Source organism: Equus caballus, chromosome 12 (assembly GCF_041296265.1).
Source record: "Equus caballus isolate H_3958 breed thoroughbred chromosome 12, TB-T2T, whole genome shotgun sequence".
Classification (NCBI taxonomy): Eukaryota; Metazoa; Chordata; class Mammalia; order Perissodactyla; family Equidae; genus Equus; species Equus caballus.
In genome coordinates, this window is record NC_091695.1 from 42,500,559 (window position 1) to 42,521,705 (window position 21,147).

A 21,147-nucleotide genomic window follows, 5' to 3' on the forward strand; every position below is an offset into this window, starting at 1 on the left:
ATGGAAGAGGCTGTAGGCAGGGAGGGCGGCCAATGTGGAGGCTGTGGCTGCCGTTTTGGGTTAAGATTAGGGTCCAGATGGAAACCCAAAGAGCAGAGGCCAGGACCCTTGGCATCAGGCTGGCGGGACAAGGTGTCTGGCCCTCTGATGGGAGGACGGAAGGGGTAAAGGGGAAAGAAGGGTCAGAAGGCAGTGGTAGCTGGTACATGGCATGCATATGGCCCTTCCCCCTCCTGCGCTTCCTCCCCGGCTCCGGCAGCCATCCTCATTCATCACCAGATGGACTTGGAAATGGCCTCCGACCTCTCAGACCAACCGTGGGCGCTGGTGTGTGAGATGAAAACAGTTGTCATTCCTGGCCTGGGGACTTGAGTCCTGGGGCTGGCTGACAGCCCGGAGTTGAGGGGTACATTCAGTCGTTCTGCGGATCCATGGTGAGGGTCGCGACAGGTCAGGGGCACAGCAGTGAACAGGACAGAGCTGCTCCTGGATGGTGAGGCAATGTCAGCTAGTGATAAATGCTGTAAAGGCAATCACATGAGGGTGCGATTGGTGTGACAGGTGATGAGGAGAGGCTGCCTTAGTTAAGGGTCCAGGGAAGGTGACGTTTGAACTGACACCCATGACAGCCAGCCATGTGAGGATCTGAGGGAAGGGTGTCTGAGGCACGAGGAACAGCAAGTGCAAAGGCTCCATGCACAAACAAGCTGGGAATGTTCAAGCAATTGACGAAGGTGCGAGTGGCAGGAGCAGAGTAGGAGACGGAGTGAGAGAAGGCAATGAAGCGGGCGCTGGATGGCATGCTGCCTGTGGGCCATGGAGGCAAGGAGCTTGCAGGATGGAGGGTCAGCTAGAGCTCCCAGGGGAGATGCTGGGTGGGCGTTGGGGCTGGCGATGGGGAGGCCCAGGCTCCAGCAGGAGCAGGAGAGAGCAGCCCCTCGGGCTTTGGCTCTCAGTTACCAGCTTCGGGCTCTGCTTCCTAATGGCACCACGGTCCCCCCAGCACCTGTCTGCCACAGCCTCTCAGCTCCAGCCCACCCTGGGCGCTATAAGGAACAGTCAGAGGCTGGCTGTGCCTGGAGTCTGACCCCTCTCACTTGCTGTGTAACTTTGGACAAGCAGCTTGATCTCTCTGAGCCTCATTTTTTCCTATGGGTGAAATGAGGATAGGATTGTTGCAGGGCAAATGCACGAAAACCACCTGAAATGGTTTTGGACGCTTAGTGCCTGCTCAGTTAGCATTGGCCGTGGCTGCCGCTGTCGTCATTGGTGGGCGGCAGTGGCGCTGGTCAGAGGCCGCATGGGCCGCTTGCCCTCCCTCCCTGCAGAGGTGCAGCTGAAGCCCAAGCACCAGCCCTACAAGCTGGGCCGCCAGTGGCCAGAACTGCTGCTGCGCTTCACCGACGCCCCGGACGACGACGTGGCCATGGGTCAGTGCTGCCGCCTGCGTGTGCCTGTCTCGGGGGTCCCCTGGGCCCAGGGAGGAGCTGTCCCCCAGGCTCAGTCAGCCGCTCCTGGCAGGGGAGCGAGGGATCCCTGAGGGGAACCCGGGAGAGGGAGGGCCGGGGGGACAGCGAGCACATGGAGACAAGCCGCGCAGCCCCCTCTCTGGACAGCCCTCGGGCTTTCTCAGTCGTGGTGGGTGAGGGGTGGGGACTGGGGACTGGGCCAGTCGGGAGAGGGCTGGCTGGCTGAGCGAGGCGGCCAGGCAGCGATCCCAGCCTCTCTCCCCAGATGAGCCTGCCCTGCAGTTCCGAAGGAACGTGTTTTTCCCAAGGCGGCGGGAGCTCCAGGTGAGGTGGCGAGCCCCAGGCAGTCCCGCCCAGTCTGGGGCCCTGTGTCCAGCCTCCCCTTGTCCCCAGACCCCTGGACACTGGTGCTGCGGCCCAGCTGAGCGGCCTTCCCTGCCACCCCGGCCCGCAGATCCACGACGAGGACGTCCTTCGGCTGCTCTATGAGGAGGCCAAGGGCAACGTGCTGGCTGCTCGGTACCCGTGTGACCTCGAGGACTGCGAGGCCCTGGGCGCCCTGGTGTGCCGTGTGCAGCTCGGGCCCTACCAGCCTGGCCTGCCCGCTGCCTGCACCCTGAGGTGAGGGCCAGTGTGAGCTGACGCAGGGGCACAGTGAGGGGGAGAGTTGCCCTGGAATGCTGCTTACAAGTGGTCTTGCAAGGTCCTGGAGTCCAGAGGCCTCAGCCTCAGGGCTGGTGGACACTGTGTGACCTTGGGTGAGTCATTCTGCCTCTCTGAGCCTCCTTTTCCTCATCTGCTGTGGGCTGAGGGCCTGGGCAGCAGAAAACTTGGTGAAGTGACATCTGTGAGAGGAGCCCCGGATGTGCGTGAGGGTGGAGCCCAGCCTCCGTCTGAGGTCAGAAGGGAGTTGGGCTTGTTCTTTTGGGGTCATAGCTGGGGACTGACCAAATCCTCACCCCCAGTCACCGGTGACAGTGCAGCTTAGTCCCAGACTCCAGAATGACGCTCATTCTCTAGACACTCCAGCATCCCGGCTCTGCGCTTCCGGCCCCTCCCTCAAGAAAGAGAAACCGGGCTCTTTGCTGTGTGAATTGGCAGGGCTCTGGGTCACGAGGATTCAGTCTGCCCCAGAAACAGACCAGGCTGGGCTCTCACCTCTGTAGACGATGACCCTGAGGTTTAGATATAATTCCAAAGAAAATGAACTTTCAGCCCAGCCTTTTTCTAGACCCCAGGGGAGAGGACGTGCAGAGACAGGGCCCTGTGCCTGGTGACTAACCGCTGGGGCCCAGTGGGGACTGCCCCTGGCCCAGTGGAGCCTGAGGGCTCTCAGCTGAGCCTGCTTGAGACAGGTGGCCTTGGGGATGCTGGCCCTCGTGATGGGCATGTCTCTTCCTATTGCAGGTGACAGCAAACCAGGTCCAACTGTTTGGATTGAGGGACCTTGTCAACTCGAGTAATGGACAGGTCCGGGGTGGTTGAGGTGCAGGGCCTCCGGACCCCTGTCCTTGCTCTCCTCACCCACTGGTGTGTCCTCTGTGGACTAGGTTGTACTCAGGTAGGCTCTTGCCTCGCAGTGGCCAGGTGGCCGCAGCAGTTGCACATTGGCAAGGAGAGGCCTCTTTCCTTATATGACCAGAGCCCTCAGACTCACTTTGATGACTGGATGGCTGGGTCCCAGGTCCACCCAAAGGAGACACAGTGACCAGGGCCCTGATTGGCTGAGGCCAAGCTCCTCCCTTGGGGCCCGCCATGAGCTCAAAGTGGGGAAGGCTGGATTTCCAAATGAGAAGTGAGAGCTGTTGCTGGGAGAAGGGATGTAGGGGGACAAATGATGAAAATGCCAACAGTAGCCCTAAGGGGGATGGGCAGCCTCTGGACACCCGTCCTCATGCCACTCTACAGTTGCTCCCCTCCAGGCTAGCACAGGTTCCTTCCTCGTGTCAGCCTTCCCGCTGGGCCGTTGCCCTTCCCCATGACATGCAGTGTTTGGTCTTCCAGAAGCCCAGCAGGGACCCCTCCTCTCTTCAGTGAAAATGACAACCTCAACTTGTTTGATGCCAGGTGCATGGCCAGGCACATGCCAGCCCTTCCACATGAGTTGGGATTAGTGTCCTTATTTTATACATGGGGAAACTGAGGCTCAGAGAGGGTGCTCACTGTGCAAAGACTGAGTGTCCAACTGCAGTTCACCTGGAACGGCCAGTGCTCGGCCTGCAGGATCACTGCGCTGCCCGCGATGGGGAAACTGCGGTTCCACCAAGGTGCTTTCCTAGTTTGTGTGTGGGGGGTGGAAGATGCCCTTGCTTTCATGAACCTGTGCTGATGGCGTGGAGGTTGTGTTTTCTTTACATCTTTATTTGGCAGAACAAAACATGCATAGCTCTAGCTCACTTGTCCCAGTTTTTGGTTGTGAAATTCCACTGGTTCAGAAACCAAACCTTCCCGACTCAGTGACACAGACGTTGCTCTGAAGCCCTCCTGCCAGTCTGGTCCCGGGCTGGGCCTGGTTTCCACTCTTATCTCTGTCTCCCGACGTTTCCTTCAGGCCTCTCATCAGCCAAGCATGCCGCTGGGAACGTGGGCAGTGGGGTCCCTGGCGGGCCATGTCCACACTTCACCTCCCCTCCCCTCCCCTGTGAGCGTGGCCGCACCCCCAGGACCTCGGTGGCTCTGGCCAGCTCCCAACCTTGGGGCCTCTCATGCTGAGCGCCCATCTTCCTTCCTCCACAGGGAGAAGCTGGACTCCTTCCTCCCTGCCCACCTCTGTAAGCGGGGCCACGGGCTCTTCGCTGCGCTCCGGGGCCGGGGGACCAAGGCTGGGACAGGCGAGCAGGGCCTGCTGAATGCCTACCGCAGGGTGCAGGAAGTAGTCGGCGAGCACGAGGCCTCCCTGAGCACCCACTACCGTGCCTACCTCCTCAAGTGCCACGAGCTGCCCTTCTACGGGTGAGCCGCTCCCTCGTGTCGTCGTCATGGCAGCCACAGCCCTGGGTCTCCTCCATCCCTTTCCCCTGACAGCCCAGCAGTCTCTCTTGGCCTTTGCTAGGACAGGCAGCCAGTGAGCCCAACTCTGCCCCAGCTGAGCTCTGTCACGAGGTGTGTCGTAATGTCAGCACCTCAGGCCCCACGGGTCCCAAGCTGGACACTTGTCCTCTGCTTCCTCCTGTCACAGGCCAGGACACCCCGGGCAGGTCCTCTCCTTCATCTGCCCCAGTCACTTGGTCATTGGACCTGCTGACCTTCCCCGCAGCCAGCTCTCTCATTCACGCAGTCAGCGTCCAGCCCACAGCCCTTGTGTACCTACTATGTGCCTGCACTGTAGGTGCTGGTGACACCTCAGTGAGCAAAGAGACTGTAATCCCTGTCTGGTAAAGCCATCGTTGTAGGGGAGAGGGAGACAGGTGGGTGGGGGCAGCAGCCTGGTGACCAGTGAGGATGGTGTGACAATACTCCAAAGGGGCAGTGTGGCTCAGGCCAGGTGGTGATGACATAGGAGGTGAGACGTGGTCAGATTCCGGAGACGCTGGGGGCAGAGTCAGCAGAATTTGCTGGATGGATGTGCAGTGGAAGAGGTGAATGAGAGGGGCAGGGAGGACTCCAGGCTTCTGGCCCGAGCAGCTGGAGGATGGCGTTGTCATCAGCTGAGATGAGACCACGCCGGGTGGAGCTGGCAGGGAAGGTCGGGGGCTTGGTTTTGGATGTGTTGATTTTGGGGTACTTGCCAGATACCTGGGTGGTGATTCCGAGTGCGCATTTGGGTTTCTGGGTCCAGAGTCGGGCGGTAATTGGTGTCTTCAGCACGTGGATGGAGTTTGAAACCGGGAGCCCCAGGAGATGGCCAAGGAGGCGAGTGTGGACCAGGCGGGAGAAGGACCCCAGAGCAAGGCGGGAGGGTCTGTGTCAGCCAAGCGAAGGGAGATGTTGAGGAGGAATGACGCAGCGTCCCATGCTGTGCTCGAGGTCAAGCTCAACATGTCGTGTGTGGCTGATGGTTGACCTTGGCTCCAGCACTGTGAAGGTGGCCGTGGGTGGAGGAGAGCGAGAAAAGGACTGAGACAGTGAGTGCAACCCACTCTTTCGAGGAGCTGCGTGGGGAGAGGGAGTCAAGGTGGAGGAGCAGTTGTGGATGTGGTGGGGACAAAGGTGTTTGCTTTCCGTTGGGCAGAAGGTGCCCGTGCTATAGGGACGATCCAGTCAAGAGGGATAAATTGAGATGAGGATGGGCCAGTGACTGCTCTTCTGGTTCCATCAGTTTCCTTGGGGACACAGGAATCCAGTCCCAGCCATCATGGAGCCTGTAGAAGTCCAGGCGCAGGGACAGGAGTGGGGCTGCTCTCGGGAATTGAGGTCGCAGGCGCTGGTCTCCAGGCCTGTCACGCTGCGCAGGGGCAGGCAGTCACTGCTGGGCTTTCACAAGGCCTCTGGCTTAGCCAAGTGCAAGCCGGGAGAGGTCAGGGCAGCCGCAGGAGTGGGAGAGGACATGATGGGGCAGGAGGGAGAGGGTGGCAGCTCAGTGGGTTGGCGTCCTAAGGCCACTGCATCCCTTTCGCCGTCTCAGTATTGAGCCCTGGAGCTGCTTCCTTGGGCAGCCCCCACGCCCTCTTGGGCCCCAAGCAGGGGCAGCCTTGACCCTCTCGCTGCTGAAGGGTCTTGGCCTGGCGGGCAATGGGCAGCGGGGCTCTCCCAGCCCTGATGTGGCCTGGCCACCTCCAGAAGCCTCAGCCCCAACCCCTGGAGCCCCGAGTCCTTGGGCTCCTGGCGGTCCCTGCATGTAACTTGCTCTGTCCGACACCCCATTCATGCTCTTCCCTCTGCCTGTGGCGCCTGCCCTTCTCTGTGCCACCCCATTCCCCCTCCCACCTGTTGAAACGCTCTTGTCCTGCACGACAAGCTCAGATGCCACCACCTCCACGAAGCCTCTCTCTCGTCCCCACTCAGTTTCTTCCTCGTCTGGGATGGGTTTCTGTTTAACCTCAGTCACCCGAACAGCTTCAGCCTCTCAGCTGCCTGGGACAGGGCCTGGCCGGAGCACTCGCTGGAGGGCACGGGCTGACGCCACCTCCTCTCCCCAGGTGTGCCTTCTTCCATGGTGAAGTTGACAAGCCAGCCCAGAGCTTTTTACACCGGGGCGGGCGAAAGCCAGTGGCCGTAGCCATCAGTCTGGAGGGCGTGCATGTCATCGACAGCAGGGAGAAGGTACCTCCGGCTCCTCCAGGGTGGGACCTGGGGGGGCCTCAGTGGAGAGGAAGGGAGTGGGGTCCTTACGCAGGCCTTCCGGGTTCCCCTGGGCCTCTGGTTGGCCTGGGGGCAGGGCAGCGTGGGTGGCCACTGTCATCCTGGGGGCTTCCCTGGGACTGCTCTGGACCAGCTTCTCTGCCCAGTGTGCTAGGCAGGGGGATGGCCAGGGTAGGGGGAGGCCGCAGCTAGGATTAGCGCCTCTGAGTGGAGGGAATCTGGCAGGGCCTGGTGGAGACTAGCTGGTGGTTTTCCAGAAAAGCCCCACGACTGGGAGCCCTTCTGGGCTGTCTCTGGGCTGCCCCTGTAGAGGTTGATGTCAGCAGCCCACCCTGTGGGGCAGCCTCCTGCATCTGGGCAGGAGTCCCTCCTAGACCAGCAGAAAACTTCTGGATGACTTCTGGTTGTCCCCAGAGAGGGACCTCAACCCCTCCTGGGCATCTGTGCCCCAACATCCCGGGCCCAGCTGAGCCTCCTGGTGAGATGCTGCCCAACTGATCTCACGGAAAAGCTCTTCTCCCCACCTGCTTCTTACCCCATGTGACCGGCCCAGCGGTCAGGGGCTTGACCCGCTGACGAGAAGTGCTGTGGGTTAGGGGTTCTCGGCCTCCCTGGACCACAGCCCCCTTTGGATAGAGAAACTCACACACAAACTTAGAGGTAAATAGCCTAGCCAGGTGTCTCCTCCTGGTGGCAACCGAGCGAGATGGGATTGGGGATCAGGCCTCTGCCCAGGGAGTCCAAACTCTGCATCTCCCGCTGGCCAGCACGTCCTGCTGGGCCTGCACTTCCAGGAGCTGTCATGGGACCACACCTCCCCTGAGGAGGAGGAGTCCGCCCTGTGGCTGGAGTTCGACGGGGACAATGAAGGCACGCCGGTCAACAAGCTCCTGAAGATCTACTCCAAGCAGGTAGTGGTGGGTGTGGCCCACGCCAGGGGTCGGGGAGGCTGGGCTCAGAGGGTCCCAGACCGATGGAGGCTCCAGGCTGGCTGGCAAGGAGGTGAGAGGGCTGCTGACCAGGGCAGCTGACCTCTGCTGACCAGGAGCCACCCTGGCGAGTCGGGAAGGCCTGGTCTGGAGACACCACATCAGGGCGGTGGCAGCCGCAGTCAGAGAGCTGCTCGTGGTGGGCTCCTGGTGCTGTGCGGGCAGCCCGGACTGGCTGCCCGTCCTCCAGGCCCCTGTGATCCGTGCTCTCAGAGGAGGAGCAGGCATGGAAGGGTTAACGTGCCTTTGTCCCCCCTCCCTTGGTCCAGCACCTGATCCCACTGCAGCCTCCACCCCGCCCCTTCTCCTCCCGCCCTGGTCAGGCCAGGCCTCCCTCCGACCCGGCCCTTGAAGGACAGTTCCTGGCTCCTCTCCTCTCTCAGCTCATAGACACGCTCCAGAGACTCCCATCTCCCAAAGCACACGTCCCCTCCTGCCACCATCTCGGGTCTCTAGGCCCCCCACAGCCACACTTCTCTCTGCTCTCTCTACACCTCGCCCCTTCGCAGCCAGCCTCCACCCCTGCACTCCCCGAGCTCCAAGCCCCAATGCCCAGCGCCCTCCGTCCCAACTCAGCCTGACCACACGCTCCTGGAAACGCCCCTCCCGTGCCCTGTGGCGGCCCCTCCAACCTCCAGGCCTCTCCCCAATTTCCCTTGCTGGCCCTCTTTCCCGGGCCTCTCTCGAGGGAGTCTCCCTGCCCTGCGTCCATGAGCTTTTCCCTCTCACGACTTTGAATACTCAGCTCTCCTCACCTTTATGCTGATGACTTCATAACTTTGATATCACTAGTCTGGGCCTCTTTTCTAAGTAAATGTTTATTGAATTACATGTACAGAAAAGTTCCCACATCCTAAATGCATAGCTCAACAAATTTTCCCCAAACAAACCCATGTAACAGCTTTTAGATTAACAAATAGAACCAGGACCCCAGGAGACCCCTCAAGCCCCCTCCCAGTCCTGCCCCCCAAGAGTCACCCTGTGCATGCTTGAACCTTAGAGCGGTGGGTCCCCACCGCATGGCCTTGCTGTCTGGTTTCCCCCACTCGGCGTCCACTTCTTGAGCTCCATCCTTGCCGCTGGCAGCAGCGGTTCCATCTCGCACCACGCTCTCTGGTGTTCCAGCGCCTGAATTTGCCAGGCGTCACTCTTCCATCCTATTGCTGAAGGGCACTCGGCTTTGCAGTTTGGGACTGTTGCAAACAGCGCTGCTCTGACCGTTGCTTTGCAGCTCCTCTGTGCGCACGTGTGGGTGCACACCCAGGGGCGGAATGGCCGGGGCACGGGCAGGCGCTTGCTCAGCTTTAGTAGACACGGGTTCCCGAAGCCCTCGCCGTTTGCACGCACCAGCAGCAAATGAGTGCTCGTGGCTACATATCCTCTCCACCAGTTGGTTTGCTAGCATCTTCCATTTTAGCCACGCTGGTGAGTGAGTAGCGATAGCTCCTTATGTTTCTTTCCTTTATTTTTTAGTCAATTTCACTGAGGTATAATTTACCAGAAAATGTACCCATTTTAAAAGTGAGTTTTGACATGTTTACACACCCTCGTAACCACCACCACCGCAGTCAAGGGGTGGAGCGGCTTATGTGCTATCCATGTATCTTCCCAGAGGTGAAATGTCTGCCCACATCCTTTGCCCTTTTTCATTGGCATTATTTCCACCAGCCTTCAAACGTCTGTATAGTTTTAGTCGGCATTTCCCCCCAGCTAATGAGGTTGAGTACCTTTTGTGTATTTATTTGCCATCTGGATATCCTGTTTGTTGAAGTTTTTGGGCAATTTTTCTTTGGGATTGTCTTTTCTTGTCTTGTACATATTTCTTTCTTTTTTTTTTTTTTAAAGATTGGCACCTGAGCTAACAACTGTTGCCAATCTTTTTTTTTTTCTTCTTCTCCCCAAAGCCCCCGGTACATAGTTGTATATTCTAGCTGTGAATGCCTCTGGTTGTGCTGTGTGGGACGCCGCCTCAGCATGGTCTGATAAGCGGTGCCATGTCCGCACCCAGGATCTGAACTAGTGAAACCCTGGGCCGCCAAAGCGGAGCGTGTGAACTTAACCACTCGGCCACGGGACCGGTCCCTACATCTCTCTTCTGATTTCAGACTCATCTCTTCACCTATTTGACACCTCCTCTTAGCTATCTCTAAAGTTTTGCTTTCTCCAGGATGTCATATAAATACACTTATCATACAACTCCTACATATTTACCCAAGAGAAACGAAGACATATGTCCACACCAAGACTTGTGCTCAAATTTTCATAGCAGCTTCATTTGTAATAACCAAAGAATTGGAAACAACACAAATGTCCATCACTGGTGACAGAGAAACACATTGTGGTCCAACCCTGCAGTGTATATTCTGTGTGCAGCCTTTTGAGACTGGCTTCTTCCACTAAGCTTCAGGCTCTTGAGAGTTGTCTGAGTCGCGTGTTGTATCGTCAGTTCATTCCTTTTTACTCTGGAAGGGTCTTCCGTTGTGTGGGTGTACCACAGGTTAGCTCTTCACTCACTGAAGGATGTTTGGGTTGTTTCCAGTTTGGGGCTTTTGAGAATAAAGCTGCTGTAAACACTCATGTACTGGCTTTTGTGTGGCCATATGCGTTCATTTCTCTTGTGTAAATACCTAGGTGTGGGACTGCTGGATTGTATGATCGGCTTTATTAGACACTACCAAGCTGTTTTCCACAGTGGCTTTTTTACCATTTTGCATTCCCACCAGCCAGGTCTGAGAGTTCCGGTTGCTCTGTGTCCTTGCTCAGCACTTGGTATTGTCCGTTGCTGTCTGTTTGCCATTCTGATAATCGTACAGTCGTGATATGTCATTGTGGTTTGTTTTATTTATTTAGTTAGTTAGCTAGTTAGTTAAAGGTATCCTTTTTGGTGAGGAAGATTGGCCCTGAGCTAACATCTGTTGCCAATCTTCCTCTTTTTTTTTTCTCCCCAAAGCCCCAGCACATAGTTGTATACCCTAGCTGTAGGGCTTTCAGGTTGTGCTGTGTGGGACGCCGCCTCAGCATGGCTTGATGAGCTATGCTGGGTCCACGCCCAGGATCCCAACTGGCGAACCCCAGGCCGCCGAAGCGGAGCACGTGAACTTAACCACTACGCCACCGGGCTGGCCCTCATTGTGGTTTTACTTTGCATTTTCCTAATGATTACTGATTTTGATCTTTTTTCCACGTGCTTATTTGCTACCCATATATCTTCTTTGATGGAATGTCTGTTCAAATCATTTGTCCATTTTTTACTGGCTTATTTGTTTTCTTACTGAGTTCTGAGGGTTCATTCTATGGTCTGCATACCAGTCCTTTATCAGGTACGTGTTTTGCAAATGTTTTCTTTTAGGCTCGGAATTGACTTTTTCTTTTCTTAACGCTGTCTTTTGAAGAGATGTTTTTAAGACTTCTAGTCCACTTACTTGTATACCTCCATTTGTTTGTCTTTGATTTATATGTATATATGTATGTGTGTATATATATATATATATATCTTTTTTAGGAAGATTAGCCCTGAACTAACATCTGCTGCCAATCCTCCTCTTTTTGCTGAGGAAGACTGGCCCTGAGCTAACATCTGTGCCCATCTTCCTCTACTTTATATGTGAGATACCTACCACAGCATGGCTTGCCAAGCGGTGCCATGTCCACACCCGGGATCCAAACTGGTGAACCCCGGGCCGCCAAAGCGGAACATGTGAACTTAACCACTGCGCCACCAGGCCGGCCCCTGTCTTTGATTTCTTTCACTAATATTTTATAGTTTTCAGCATACAAATCTTGTTCATCTTTTATTACATTTGTCCCTAAGTATTTTTCTTTTTTTTTCCTTCCTTCTCTTTTTGCTGCTACCATAGATGGCACTGCTTTTAATTTCAGTGTCCGGTTGTTCGTTGTGGTCTATAGAAATACAGTTGGTTTTGTGACCCTTATATCCTGCTCCCTTGTTAAACTCACGCACTAGCTCTAGGAGCTTTTTGCAGATTCTTTGGGGTTTGCTCAGTAGACAGTTATGCAGTCTGGGGACAGCTGTCCTCGGACTTCTGGTCCGTGTGCCTCTCGTTCGCCTGGCCTGCCAGCAGTCGCTCAGCCCTCCGGTACAGTACAGTGTTGCCTGGTGCGAGCGGATGCCCTTGACTTGCTCCTGCCCTCGAGCAGACGGCGTTTAGTCTTGCTCTAAATAAGTGTAGTCTTAGCTGGGGGGTTTTGTAGACGCCCTTCATCAGGTTGGGGAAGTTCCCTTCTCTTCTGGTTGCTGAGTTTTATCGTGAATGGATTTTTTTTCCCCTTCTCTCCAAATCCCATTCCCTTCTCGCCAGCACATAGTTGTGTATTCTAGCTGTAGGTCCTTCTGGCTCTGCTGTGTGGGATGCCACCTCAGCACAGCCTGATGAGTGGTGCTAGGTCTGCGCCCAGGATCCAAACTGGCAAAAGCCTGGGCTGCTGAAGTGGAGTGCGTGAACTTAACCGCTCCGCCGGGGTTCGGCCCCTTGAGTGGATATTTAGTTTTGTTGAATGCAGCTAAGTTTTAACTGCAAGCTCCCTGAACCTCAAAAGCATCACACGGCGTTAGAGGAATTTAGAGGGCTTCCCTCTGGTGCTCACAGCTCAGGACCCTCACCCCCTGGCTGCCCGCCTGCTCATCAGCCCCCTCCCAGCTTGGTGGAGCTCCCCCAGTGAGGAAAGGGGGCGGTGTGGAGACCGGATGCTGGCTCTTCCTTCTGGGCTGGGCACAGTTCCCTGTGCATCTCCCCCTCCCCAGGGGCGTTGTGTTGCTTCAGAGAGGCCTCGGGCTGCAGTGTGGGTGGGCAAACACCTGCCACATCTCCCTTGCCATCTCCATCGCTCAGGGGCCATCCCCCCATTGCCCTGGGGCCACCTCCTGAGCCTCTGACCCCACTCCCCGCCGTGGGTTCTCTTCTTGGCAGGCATTCTGTCCGCCTCGGGCCCCACTGCATCCCATTGCCTACAGCAGCAGCTGGCACAGGTGGGCAGTCGATAAATATGTGTTGCCTGACTAAGGGACGCCACCCACTGACAGCTCTCTGTGAATCTGTCAGCCCCTGGCGTCCCGGTCAGATGGTGCCCAGACTGTGCCCACTGATATCTGATCACTTCACCTTTTTTGTCAACATGCATCACGCTTAAAATTTGTTGAGAAGGCATCACTTTGGAAGAATGCTTGCAGAGGGAGCCACCCCTACCTCCCCCTACCCCCCGTGACCTCACCACCACCCTCTTTGTGGGCTTGCAGGTTCTTCTCTCGACCAACACACATGCGGTTCCTTCAGCCCAGGAAGCCCTGCCCGGACCTTCTTCCTCCCTTCCTTGTCCTCCCTGTAGCAGCCGTGCTTCTTTCCCTGCCTGGCCTGACCACTCCAGCCCACTGCGGTCAGCCTTCTGGGCTGTGCCTTCTGACTAGAATGCTCTTTCTTTCCCACCCCACCCCCTAGACCTGGGACCCCTACTCCTCCACCAGGACTGACCTCTGAAGCCACCCAGATGGGCCGTTTCCCTTGCCCCTGGCCCACAGAGCACCTGCCACCTCCCTTGTATAAACGTGTTTGTTTCCTCATCTGCCTTCCCCACCAGAGGTTCATCTGGCTCTGCAGGGGTACAGGAAGTGGGCGTGGGCCGTGGCCCACCCTCCAGGCCTCCCCTGGCCCCTCTCTCCTCTCCAGGCTGAACTGATGAGCAGCCTCATTGAGTACTGCATTGAGCTGAACCACACCGCCGAGCCCGCCGCCACCCAGGAGAGCGTGTCTGGTCCCACCGCGGCCCCCGGCTCCCTGCCACCTCCTGCTCAGCGCCCCCAGCTGCGGAGGCAGGGCAGCGTGGTGTGCAGCCGGATCCAGCATCTTTCCACCATTGACTACGTGGAGGAGGGTGAGTGACCCCTACGTGGTATACACATGTGCGCACACACGTCTACATGCGCACACGCATGCCCCGGGGGAGCTCCGGAGGGTAGGGAGATACAGAGCAACTCCAGACACGGTGTGTTAGCCTCCAGCCGGCAGGACGTGGCTGAGAGACGGGCTGGGGGCTGAGTGTCACATCTTCTGAGCTCTGTGATCGGGACTGCAGGCCTGGCGCTAGGAGCCCTTTGCTCCCTTCTCACTGCTGCGTCCACAGATGTTCACTGCAGCATTGTCCAGATGGAAAAACTAGAAACTCCCAATGTCTGTTATCAAAGGTGTGGGTGCAGAAACAGTGGGACCCCGGCTGTGGAATCAGGGCAGCTGGCGAAGATACCTTAAATGCAATGTGGCCTCTCGGATCCGGTCCCGGCACAGCCAGCGGGCCTTTGTGGAAGAACTGGTGAACCCCAGTCCGTAGTTTAGTTAATAGTACCGTACTGTGTTCATTTCTCAGCGTGCACAAATGTACTGTACTTGATTGTCACACACGGTGCAAACATCATGAGGATACGCAGGAACTCTTTCTATTACCTTTGCAACTTTTCCATAAATCTAGACTTATTGCAAAATAAAAAGCTTTTTTTTGGGTGGCCGGCTCTGTGGCCGAGTGGTTAAGTTCACATGCTCCGCTGTGGCGGCCCAGGGTTCGGATCCTGGGTGCGAACATGGCACTGCTCATCAGGCCACGTTGAGGCGGCGTCCCACATCCCACAACTAGAATGACCTGCAACTAAGATATACAACTATGTACGGCGGGTGTGTGGGGCGGGGGGGGGCGTTCGGAAGATAAAGCAGAAAAAAAAAAGTTTTGTTTTTTTTTTAACACAATAACAAATATCTACCTTTAAATGGTGGATGTAGACAAAATGATACTGAGTAGAAAGAACCAGGTAATAAGTTGGCACCATGCAAGACTGCTCCGCGGGGGGAGCGACGGAGGGGTCCCAGTGTGGGGATCGCTTGCTGTAACTTTTCCTTTTCTCTTTGTGCTTCTCTGTAGCATTTCAGGCTTTTACCACAAGCATGTCATGTTTATAATCAGAAAAAGCAAAATAACTTTTCTGTAACAGAATTGGTGTTGGCACCGTTGTAGACTTTCTCAATGTGGTTGGCGCACACGGTTGTTTACACCCAGTCCCTTCTTGTCGGACATTATAGTGATTTCCGGTTCTCAGCTACTACAGACAGCATACCTGTAGCTAAATCCTTACTTGGAATCTGAACCGTCTCCTCGGGTTAAATTCCTAGATATGGGGCTGCTGGGTCAAAATGTGTACCCACTTGTACCCCTTGCAGAGGAGAAGATGACATCCACCTTCTGTACCCACTGTGGATCTTAACGTCCTGAGAGAGAGAGAGAGAACTTGTTTGAGTTGGTGGTTGAATTCTAGTGAAGGTGGACCATTTTTGTGTCCTTGATCCTTTCTAGTTTCTTCATGGATTACTGTTCTTTTCTTTCTTTCTTTTTTTTTTTTTTGAGGAAGATTGGCTCTGAGCTAATACCTGTTGCCAATCTTCCTTTTTTTCCTCCTCAAAGCCCCAGTACGTAGCTGTATATCCTAGTTGTAAGTCATTCCTAGTTCTTCCGTGTGGGATGCCACCACAGCATGGCTTGATGAGCAGTGTATAGGTCTGCGCCCAGGACCCAAACTGGTGAACCCCAGGCCGCCAAAGCAGAGTGCATGAACTTAACAACTCAGCCACGGGGCCAGCCCCCAAGAATACTATTCATTTTTGTTGCCTGTTTTTCTTTTGTTGCTTGATTTTTTTAAATTAACACCTTACATTAATGTGGTAGATTTGTGGGGCTGGCCATGTGGCACAGTGGTTAAGTTCGTATGCTCCGCTTTGGTGGCCCAGGATTTGCCAGTTCAAATCCCAGGTGCGGACCTACTGCTTGTCAAGCCATGCTGTGGCAGGCGTCCCACATATAAAGTAGAGGAAGATGGGCATGGATGTTAGCTCAGGGCCAGTCTTCCTAATAAATGAATAAATATGTAAAAAAAAAAAAGTAGATTTGTTATAATTAATGAACCAATATTGATACAGTATTATTAACTAAAGTCCTTAGTTTTAACCTAATGTGCTTTTCTGTCCCAGAAGCCCATCCAGGACACCACACTACATTTAGTTGTCCTGACTTGAAGGCTCCTCTGGGCTGTGACAGTCTCTCAGACTCTCCTTGTTGGATGACCTTGACAGCTGGGGGAGTCCTGCTGGGGGAGGTTATAGGATGCCCCGTTACTGGAATCTGTCTGATGTTTTTCTCCTGATTAGACTGAGGTTCTGGGTTTTTTGGGGGAAGATCACAGAGGTAAAGTGCCATCGTCATCACCCCCCCCATCAAAGATGTGTTAGCAACAAGATTCATGACCGTTGACATTGACCTTGATCACCTGGCTTGAAAATTTTAACTTGTAAGAATATTCTCCTGATCTTACCGAGGTTCAGCTTCAGTCAGTTATCTGGGTTGAGGAATTTTGTTTCTTTGGTCTGTTCCTGAACAGATTTTAGCAAAGATCCTCAGACGCCACAACCGGCTAGCATCAAACCCCGATTTGCCTCTGATGTGGAAGCCTGGCCACACCACACGGCCCACCCACGTCACTGGTGGGAGTTAGGGTCGGGGGACTGAGGCTCAGAAAGTTGGCGGGTGTGAAGCGGGGAGCTTGGTCTGCACGGGTTCCGGAAGGAACCTCTCACTGGAGCCGGAACCCAGGCTCCCAGGGGCTTGGGTCCCCTCGCCAGGGAAGCCCTCTCTTCAGCGCGTTCTGCTTATTCCCTGATAGGCGAGAAGATCAAGCGGGTGAAACCGAAGCGCACCACGTCCTTCTTCGGCCGGCAGCTCTCCACGAGCCAGGGGAGCTACACCGTGGTGCAGCCCACTGACAGCCTGGAGCAGGGCTGAGGGCGGCAGTGCCGGGCAGGAGGAGGGCACAGCGAGCCCCCCGGACCTGGCCCAGCGCTGTCCTCCCTGAGGGGCAGGGCCAGCCTGTGGCCCTCACATTGGGGAGGAGGGCTTCCTCAGCGCATGGACAAGTGACTTCTGTGGCCGGGATGGTGCCTGGGCTGTACAGAGCTGGCCGGGGTTTCCGCAGGGACCCTCCTGCAGCCTGCCTGTCGTTCCCCTGGACTTCGGGCCCCACTGCTGTCTCAGGACCATCTGATCAGTCCCCGCTCGCCCCCTCCCACCCAGGGACATGCTTTTGTGCCCCTCTCACTGTGCCCCTCAAGGGACATTGTCCCCTGCTCTGAAGTGCCCGGTGGCAGCTCTGATGGCAGGTAGCTGAGGAATAGGGCTCGGGACCTGCAGGTCCCACATGCGTCTTTGGTCTTTTCCCCGGACTTGGGTGACTACATCCCCGCATTCCTTCTGCTGGTATTCCACCCCATGCTGCCAGCCTGGGCCGATGCTCCGTGGCGGCGGGCAGGGGGCTTCCCTGGATTGAACTACAGCAGGAACAGAGAAGACAGGGCCCCCCACCCAACCCTCCCTGGCTGGATGGAACTGGAGGGAGCCAGGCAGGACCCAGCTCCCCTGTGCCCGTACTCAGGCCTCTCCTGCAGGCAGGAGACACTGACCAGAAGGAAGGTGCCTTTTTGCTAGCCTTTGGCGACGTCACTGTGCTGGGAGGTGGCTGTCCTATGGACCAACAAGCCCACCAGACCCACCCTCCAGAAGCTCCCAAACCTCCTTGGGTGTCAGGTTTTAGTTTTGTTTTTTTCTCATCTGCTTTGGTCCCGTGAAGCCTGTGAACTCTGGGGCAATTCAAGAGAATGCCCGCCGTCACAGAGCTGCTGGCTTTCCCCCAGAGACAGCGCTGTGGTTTCCATCTGGCCTGACCCTGGGGCCACCCATGCCTGGGGCAGTCCCACCATGAGAGTATGGATGAGGTAGGAGGCTGCTGTGGCACGGGTCGTGGCTGGCCCAGGAGCGGGCTCCTCCGTGGTGGGTCTCACGGGCGCGCCTGGGGCTTTCCCCCCAGAAAGAAACGCCGGCTCAGCACAGGGCTTTGCTTTGTCTCCCGCTCCCAGCGGAGAACCGTGGGAGAGGAAACGAGAACCTCTTGTCTCCAGATGCCAGAGCCCACTCACCTCCTCCCTTTGGTGACTTTTGAACACTCCAGATGTTTTGAGGTGGGCTTGTCTTCCAGCAGCAGGGACTTTGTTATTTGTCATAATAAATAGGTGTCCCTGGCCTTTTGGAATGTCGCAGCCAGAGGACCTCTGGTCTGCCCTCCTGGTGTCACTCGACATCGCTAGCTGCCCAGCCCGTCCACTCCCAGCCCTCTGGGTCTCTCCTCCCACTCACTGTTTTGATTCCAGGTGAATTCTTATCCGATGTGCTGATGGCAGCCTGTATGTGGGGTGTCTGTGTGTACACACAAATCACTTGTTTTTATTCTTCAGCCTCTTTCTCCTGTTTTCTAAGCATCCATTGTGCCTTAACCTTTTCTGCCTGCCCTTTGGGACAAAGCAGGATTTTACTAAGTGCCCTTTGAATATTCTCATTCTTTTATATCATGTGATTTATTAATAATAAAATCAGTTTCCAGCAGACTTTGGTGCGGTTTATGACGTGAAGTAACAAGAGTGTTAATTACAGCCTGGGAGTTGATGACAGGCTGCGCGGTTGCTGTTAACTCTGCATCAAGGGATGCGGCCCTCCGGGCTCGCCCGGCTGAGCGTTGATGGAGAACCCGGGTGAAGCTCTCCTGTCCTGGTGGTCGGTCAGGGACTCCCAGGGTACGAAGGCCCAAGAGGGGTTTGGAGTTCACAATGGGAACAAACAGGAGCTCTGTAGGGAGGCAGGGGCACAAGGAGCCAACAGTGGCACCTTCGTCCCTGTCCCTAACCTCAGCCACACCCCCCTCTGCCTGTTAGACCTGGTGGGTCCAGGTTCCTTCTCACACCTGGGGCTGGAACACAGGGCACAGTCCGGAAGCCAGTGCCCCAGGGGAGAGACCAGAGAAACCAGGAGGTTTGGGCAGTTCTCTGGGGCTCTTTTTGCCTTGGGCCCGGCCGGGAGGCAGTTTCTTTCCCACAGGTCCTGTTGGGGGTTGGGGCACAGGACAGGGACAAGACAGCATCAGACCTGACCTCCGGAGCGCTGTGGGCCCTGCAGGAAGCCACGCAGCACGTCACCATTTGGGGGTTAGAGTTCACACTGTGAATGTTTCCGGAGCTAGAAAGAGAAAGCCATGTGTCCCCACAGCAGCACCGTCCTGGGACTAGGGCCTGTCTCCTCAGGCATCGGTGACAGTGAGTGGTGCCTGTGGGGTCCTCTGCTGGTGAGAAAGCATGATGCCATGACCATGGCCACTTATGTGAGGCGCTGACCTTGAGCCTCCACTTCTTGACCTTTAAGATGGGAATAATAATAGGAGCCACCTCACAGGGTTGTTGGGGTGCCTTAGTGTCTGGTGTAGACTATTGGGTGTAAGCTACTATCGTCTCTAAATGTCCTGTGTCTGGAAAGCTGGGAGGAAGGACGGGGCTACCTGAGAGGCCAGGGCTTGCCGATGGCAGAGACACCCCCTCTGGTAGGATAGGGGGCACAGCCTGGGGCCGGGCAGACCCAGAGCCGCTCCTCCTACCCAGGCCCCGTCTGCCTCCACCACCTGTGGTAGTTTCCTAGAGCTACTGTAGCAGGTGACCACAAGCTTAGTGGCTTAAAACGACCCGCATCCATTATCTCACAGTTCTGGAGGTCAGAGGTCAGAAATGAGTCCCACTGGGCTCAGATCAAAGGGTCGCCAGGGCTGCATTCCTTCTGGAGGCTCCAGGGAGAATCCATTTCCTTTCCTTTTCCTGCTTATGCGGCTGACTTGGGGACCCCCTCCCAGCACCATCCAGGAGCTTCCTGTCGGGCCAACCTTTTCTGTGGCTCACTCTGCCCCGGCCTCCTCCCAGGAGCACTGCCCGGTCTCCACTGCTAGTTCTCCAGTTGTTTCACGGCCCTAAGTGCACGACGTGTCTCCCTAACTGTTTAGGTCGTCAGCAGGCTCTCCCCCAGGGGGGCCTTCGTGCTCTGTGCCCAGTCATCCCAGCACAGGAGACCGGGAGAGGGCGCCACCTGCCCCGACCACGTCTCTGTGTCAGCCCCCAGCCCCATTCTCCTGGGCCGAGCCCAGTCTCCACTGCACAGCCTGCATGCTGGCCATGGCCATGTGCCCCAGGTGCAGCTGAGCAGAGACCAGCTGACCCCTGGAAACGTCCCCTTGTGGCCTGTAGAGCAACTCAGCAGAGGGAAGGGGGAGAGGCTGCGTGCTGGGGATGCCTCTTGGTTCTCTGAGGGCCTGAAGCCCAAGATCCTAATTCCAGGCACCCATCAGATGGCCAAAGAGGGACAAGGAGGGAGCCCAATTGGGAACCACATCCTGGTGAGGAGCCCGGCTCTGCGCAGCCAGCAGGGTGGCTGCTGGAAGGTCCCCTCGGAGTGGGCTTCCTGGTCTCCTCCTCGCAGGCGCACTGGGGTGTTTTCCCACCGCCTCCCCCGCGGGCACCCCGAGGTCGGGCCCTAGTTTACACATTTCCGTGAGGTGGCACCAGCCCAAATCCAGGCGCTGAGTGGGTGGTTAGCAACGTGAACTCTGGCCCGCACCCCACCCTCTGCACAAGACATGCCCTGGCCCAGAGGCTGACTCATTTGGAATGAATGAAGGTCAGGCTTCAGACCCCAGCAGTGGGTTCCATGGTTTTGTAAAATTTGAAAAAGTAGGATTTAAAAAATTATTTTCCTTTATTATTATTTTTTTGATTGACACCTGAGCTAATATCTGTTGCCAATCTTTTTTTTCTTCCTTTTTCTTCCTCTCCCCAAAACCCCCCAGTCCATAGTTGTATATTCTAGTTGTGGGTCCTGCTAGTTGTGGGATTTGGGACGCCTGATGAGTGGTGCCATGTCCGCGCCCAGGATCCAAACTGGTGAAACCCTGGGCCACCGAAGCACAGCGTGCAAACTCAACCACTCGGCCATGGGGCCGGCCATTAAAAAATTATTTTTCTTAACATAGGCCCATAAAATTATTTAAGCTTCAGGCTGCACAAGTGCTGAATTGATCCCTGCCCACTACACATACTGGCTCCACTTGTTTCTGGAACACACCCTTGTGGGGGCCTGGAATTGGCCACCCCAAGATATGTCTCTTTGGCATGAGGATTATTTAGGGCTAGTTATTTTGCAGACAGGAAAGCAACTGAAAAGTAGAATTTACTTACCCTTTGTAAGAGACATTTACACTGTAAAGGAAATCTCCATCTGTAAAGATGTCTCCCTCTCTGTACCCGGAAGAAGGGGAGATGACCTTACCCCTAGAAACGCTTAATCAATGGGGAAGCCAAGGACTGAAATCTGCATTTGTTTACTGTGCTTGTCTGGTAACCTCCTGTAACTGACTTCCCCCACCCCCAACATCCTCCTTTGTCTTCAGCTGGATACGATATTTAGGGTGGTGGTTTCAGCCATTTTGGCTAGTTGCTCGGCTTGCCTGAGCCTTTCCCATGTATACATTTGACAAATAGAAA

The 21,147-nt window shown here is 55.9% G+C and overlaps 1 protein-coding gene across 7 annotated transcripts in view; it reads left to right on the plus strand.

The window, feature by feature from the left end:
• Positions 1–21,147, plus strand: part of FRMD8 (FERM domain containing 8) — a 46,562-nt gene that overhangs the window by 13,364 nt on the left and 12,051 nt on the right. For 4 of the 7 annotated variants that reach the window (XM_070228882.1, XM_070228881.1, XM_070228886.1 and 1 more), the window contains 7 exons: positions 1,329–1,430; positions 1,735–1,793; positions 1,924–2,090; positions 4,206–4,421; positions 6,548–6,671; positions 7,478–7,621; positions 13,381–13,585. In XM_070228882.1, the coding sequence (XP_070084983.1) occupies positions 1,329–1,430; positions 1,735–1,793; positions 1,924–2,090; positions 4,206–4,421; positions 6,548–6,671; positions 7,478–7,621; positions 13,381–13,585 (1,017 nt within the window). Of the gene's footprint in view, positions 1–1,328; positions 1,431–1,734; positions 1,794–1,923; positions 2,091–4,205; positions 4,422–6,547; positions 6,672–7,477; positions 7,622–13,380; positions 13,586–16,409; positions 18,179–21,147 lie in introns of those variants that run through there. The other 3 variants (XM_070228884.1, XM_070228883.1, XM_023654434.2) reach the window with 1 other exon arrangement.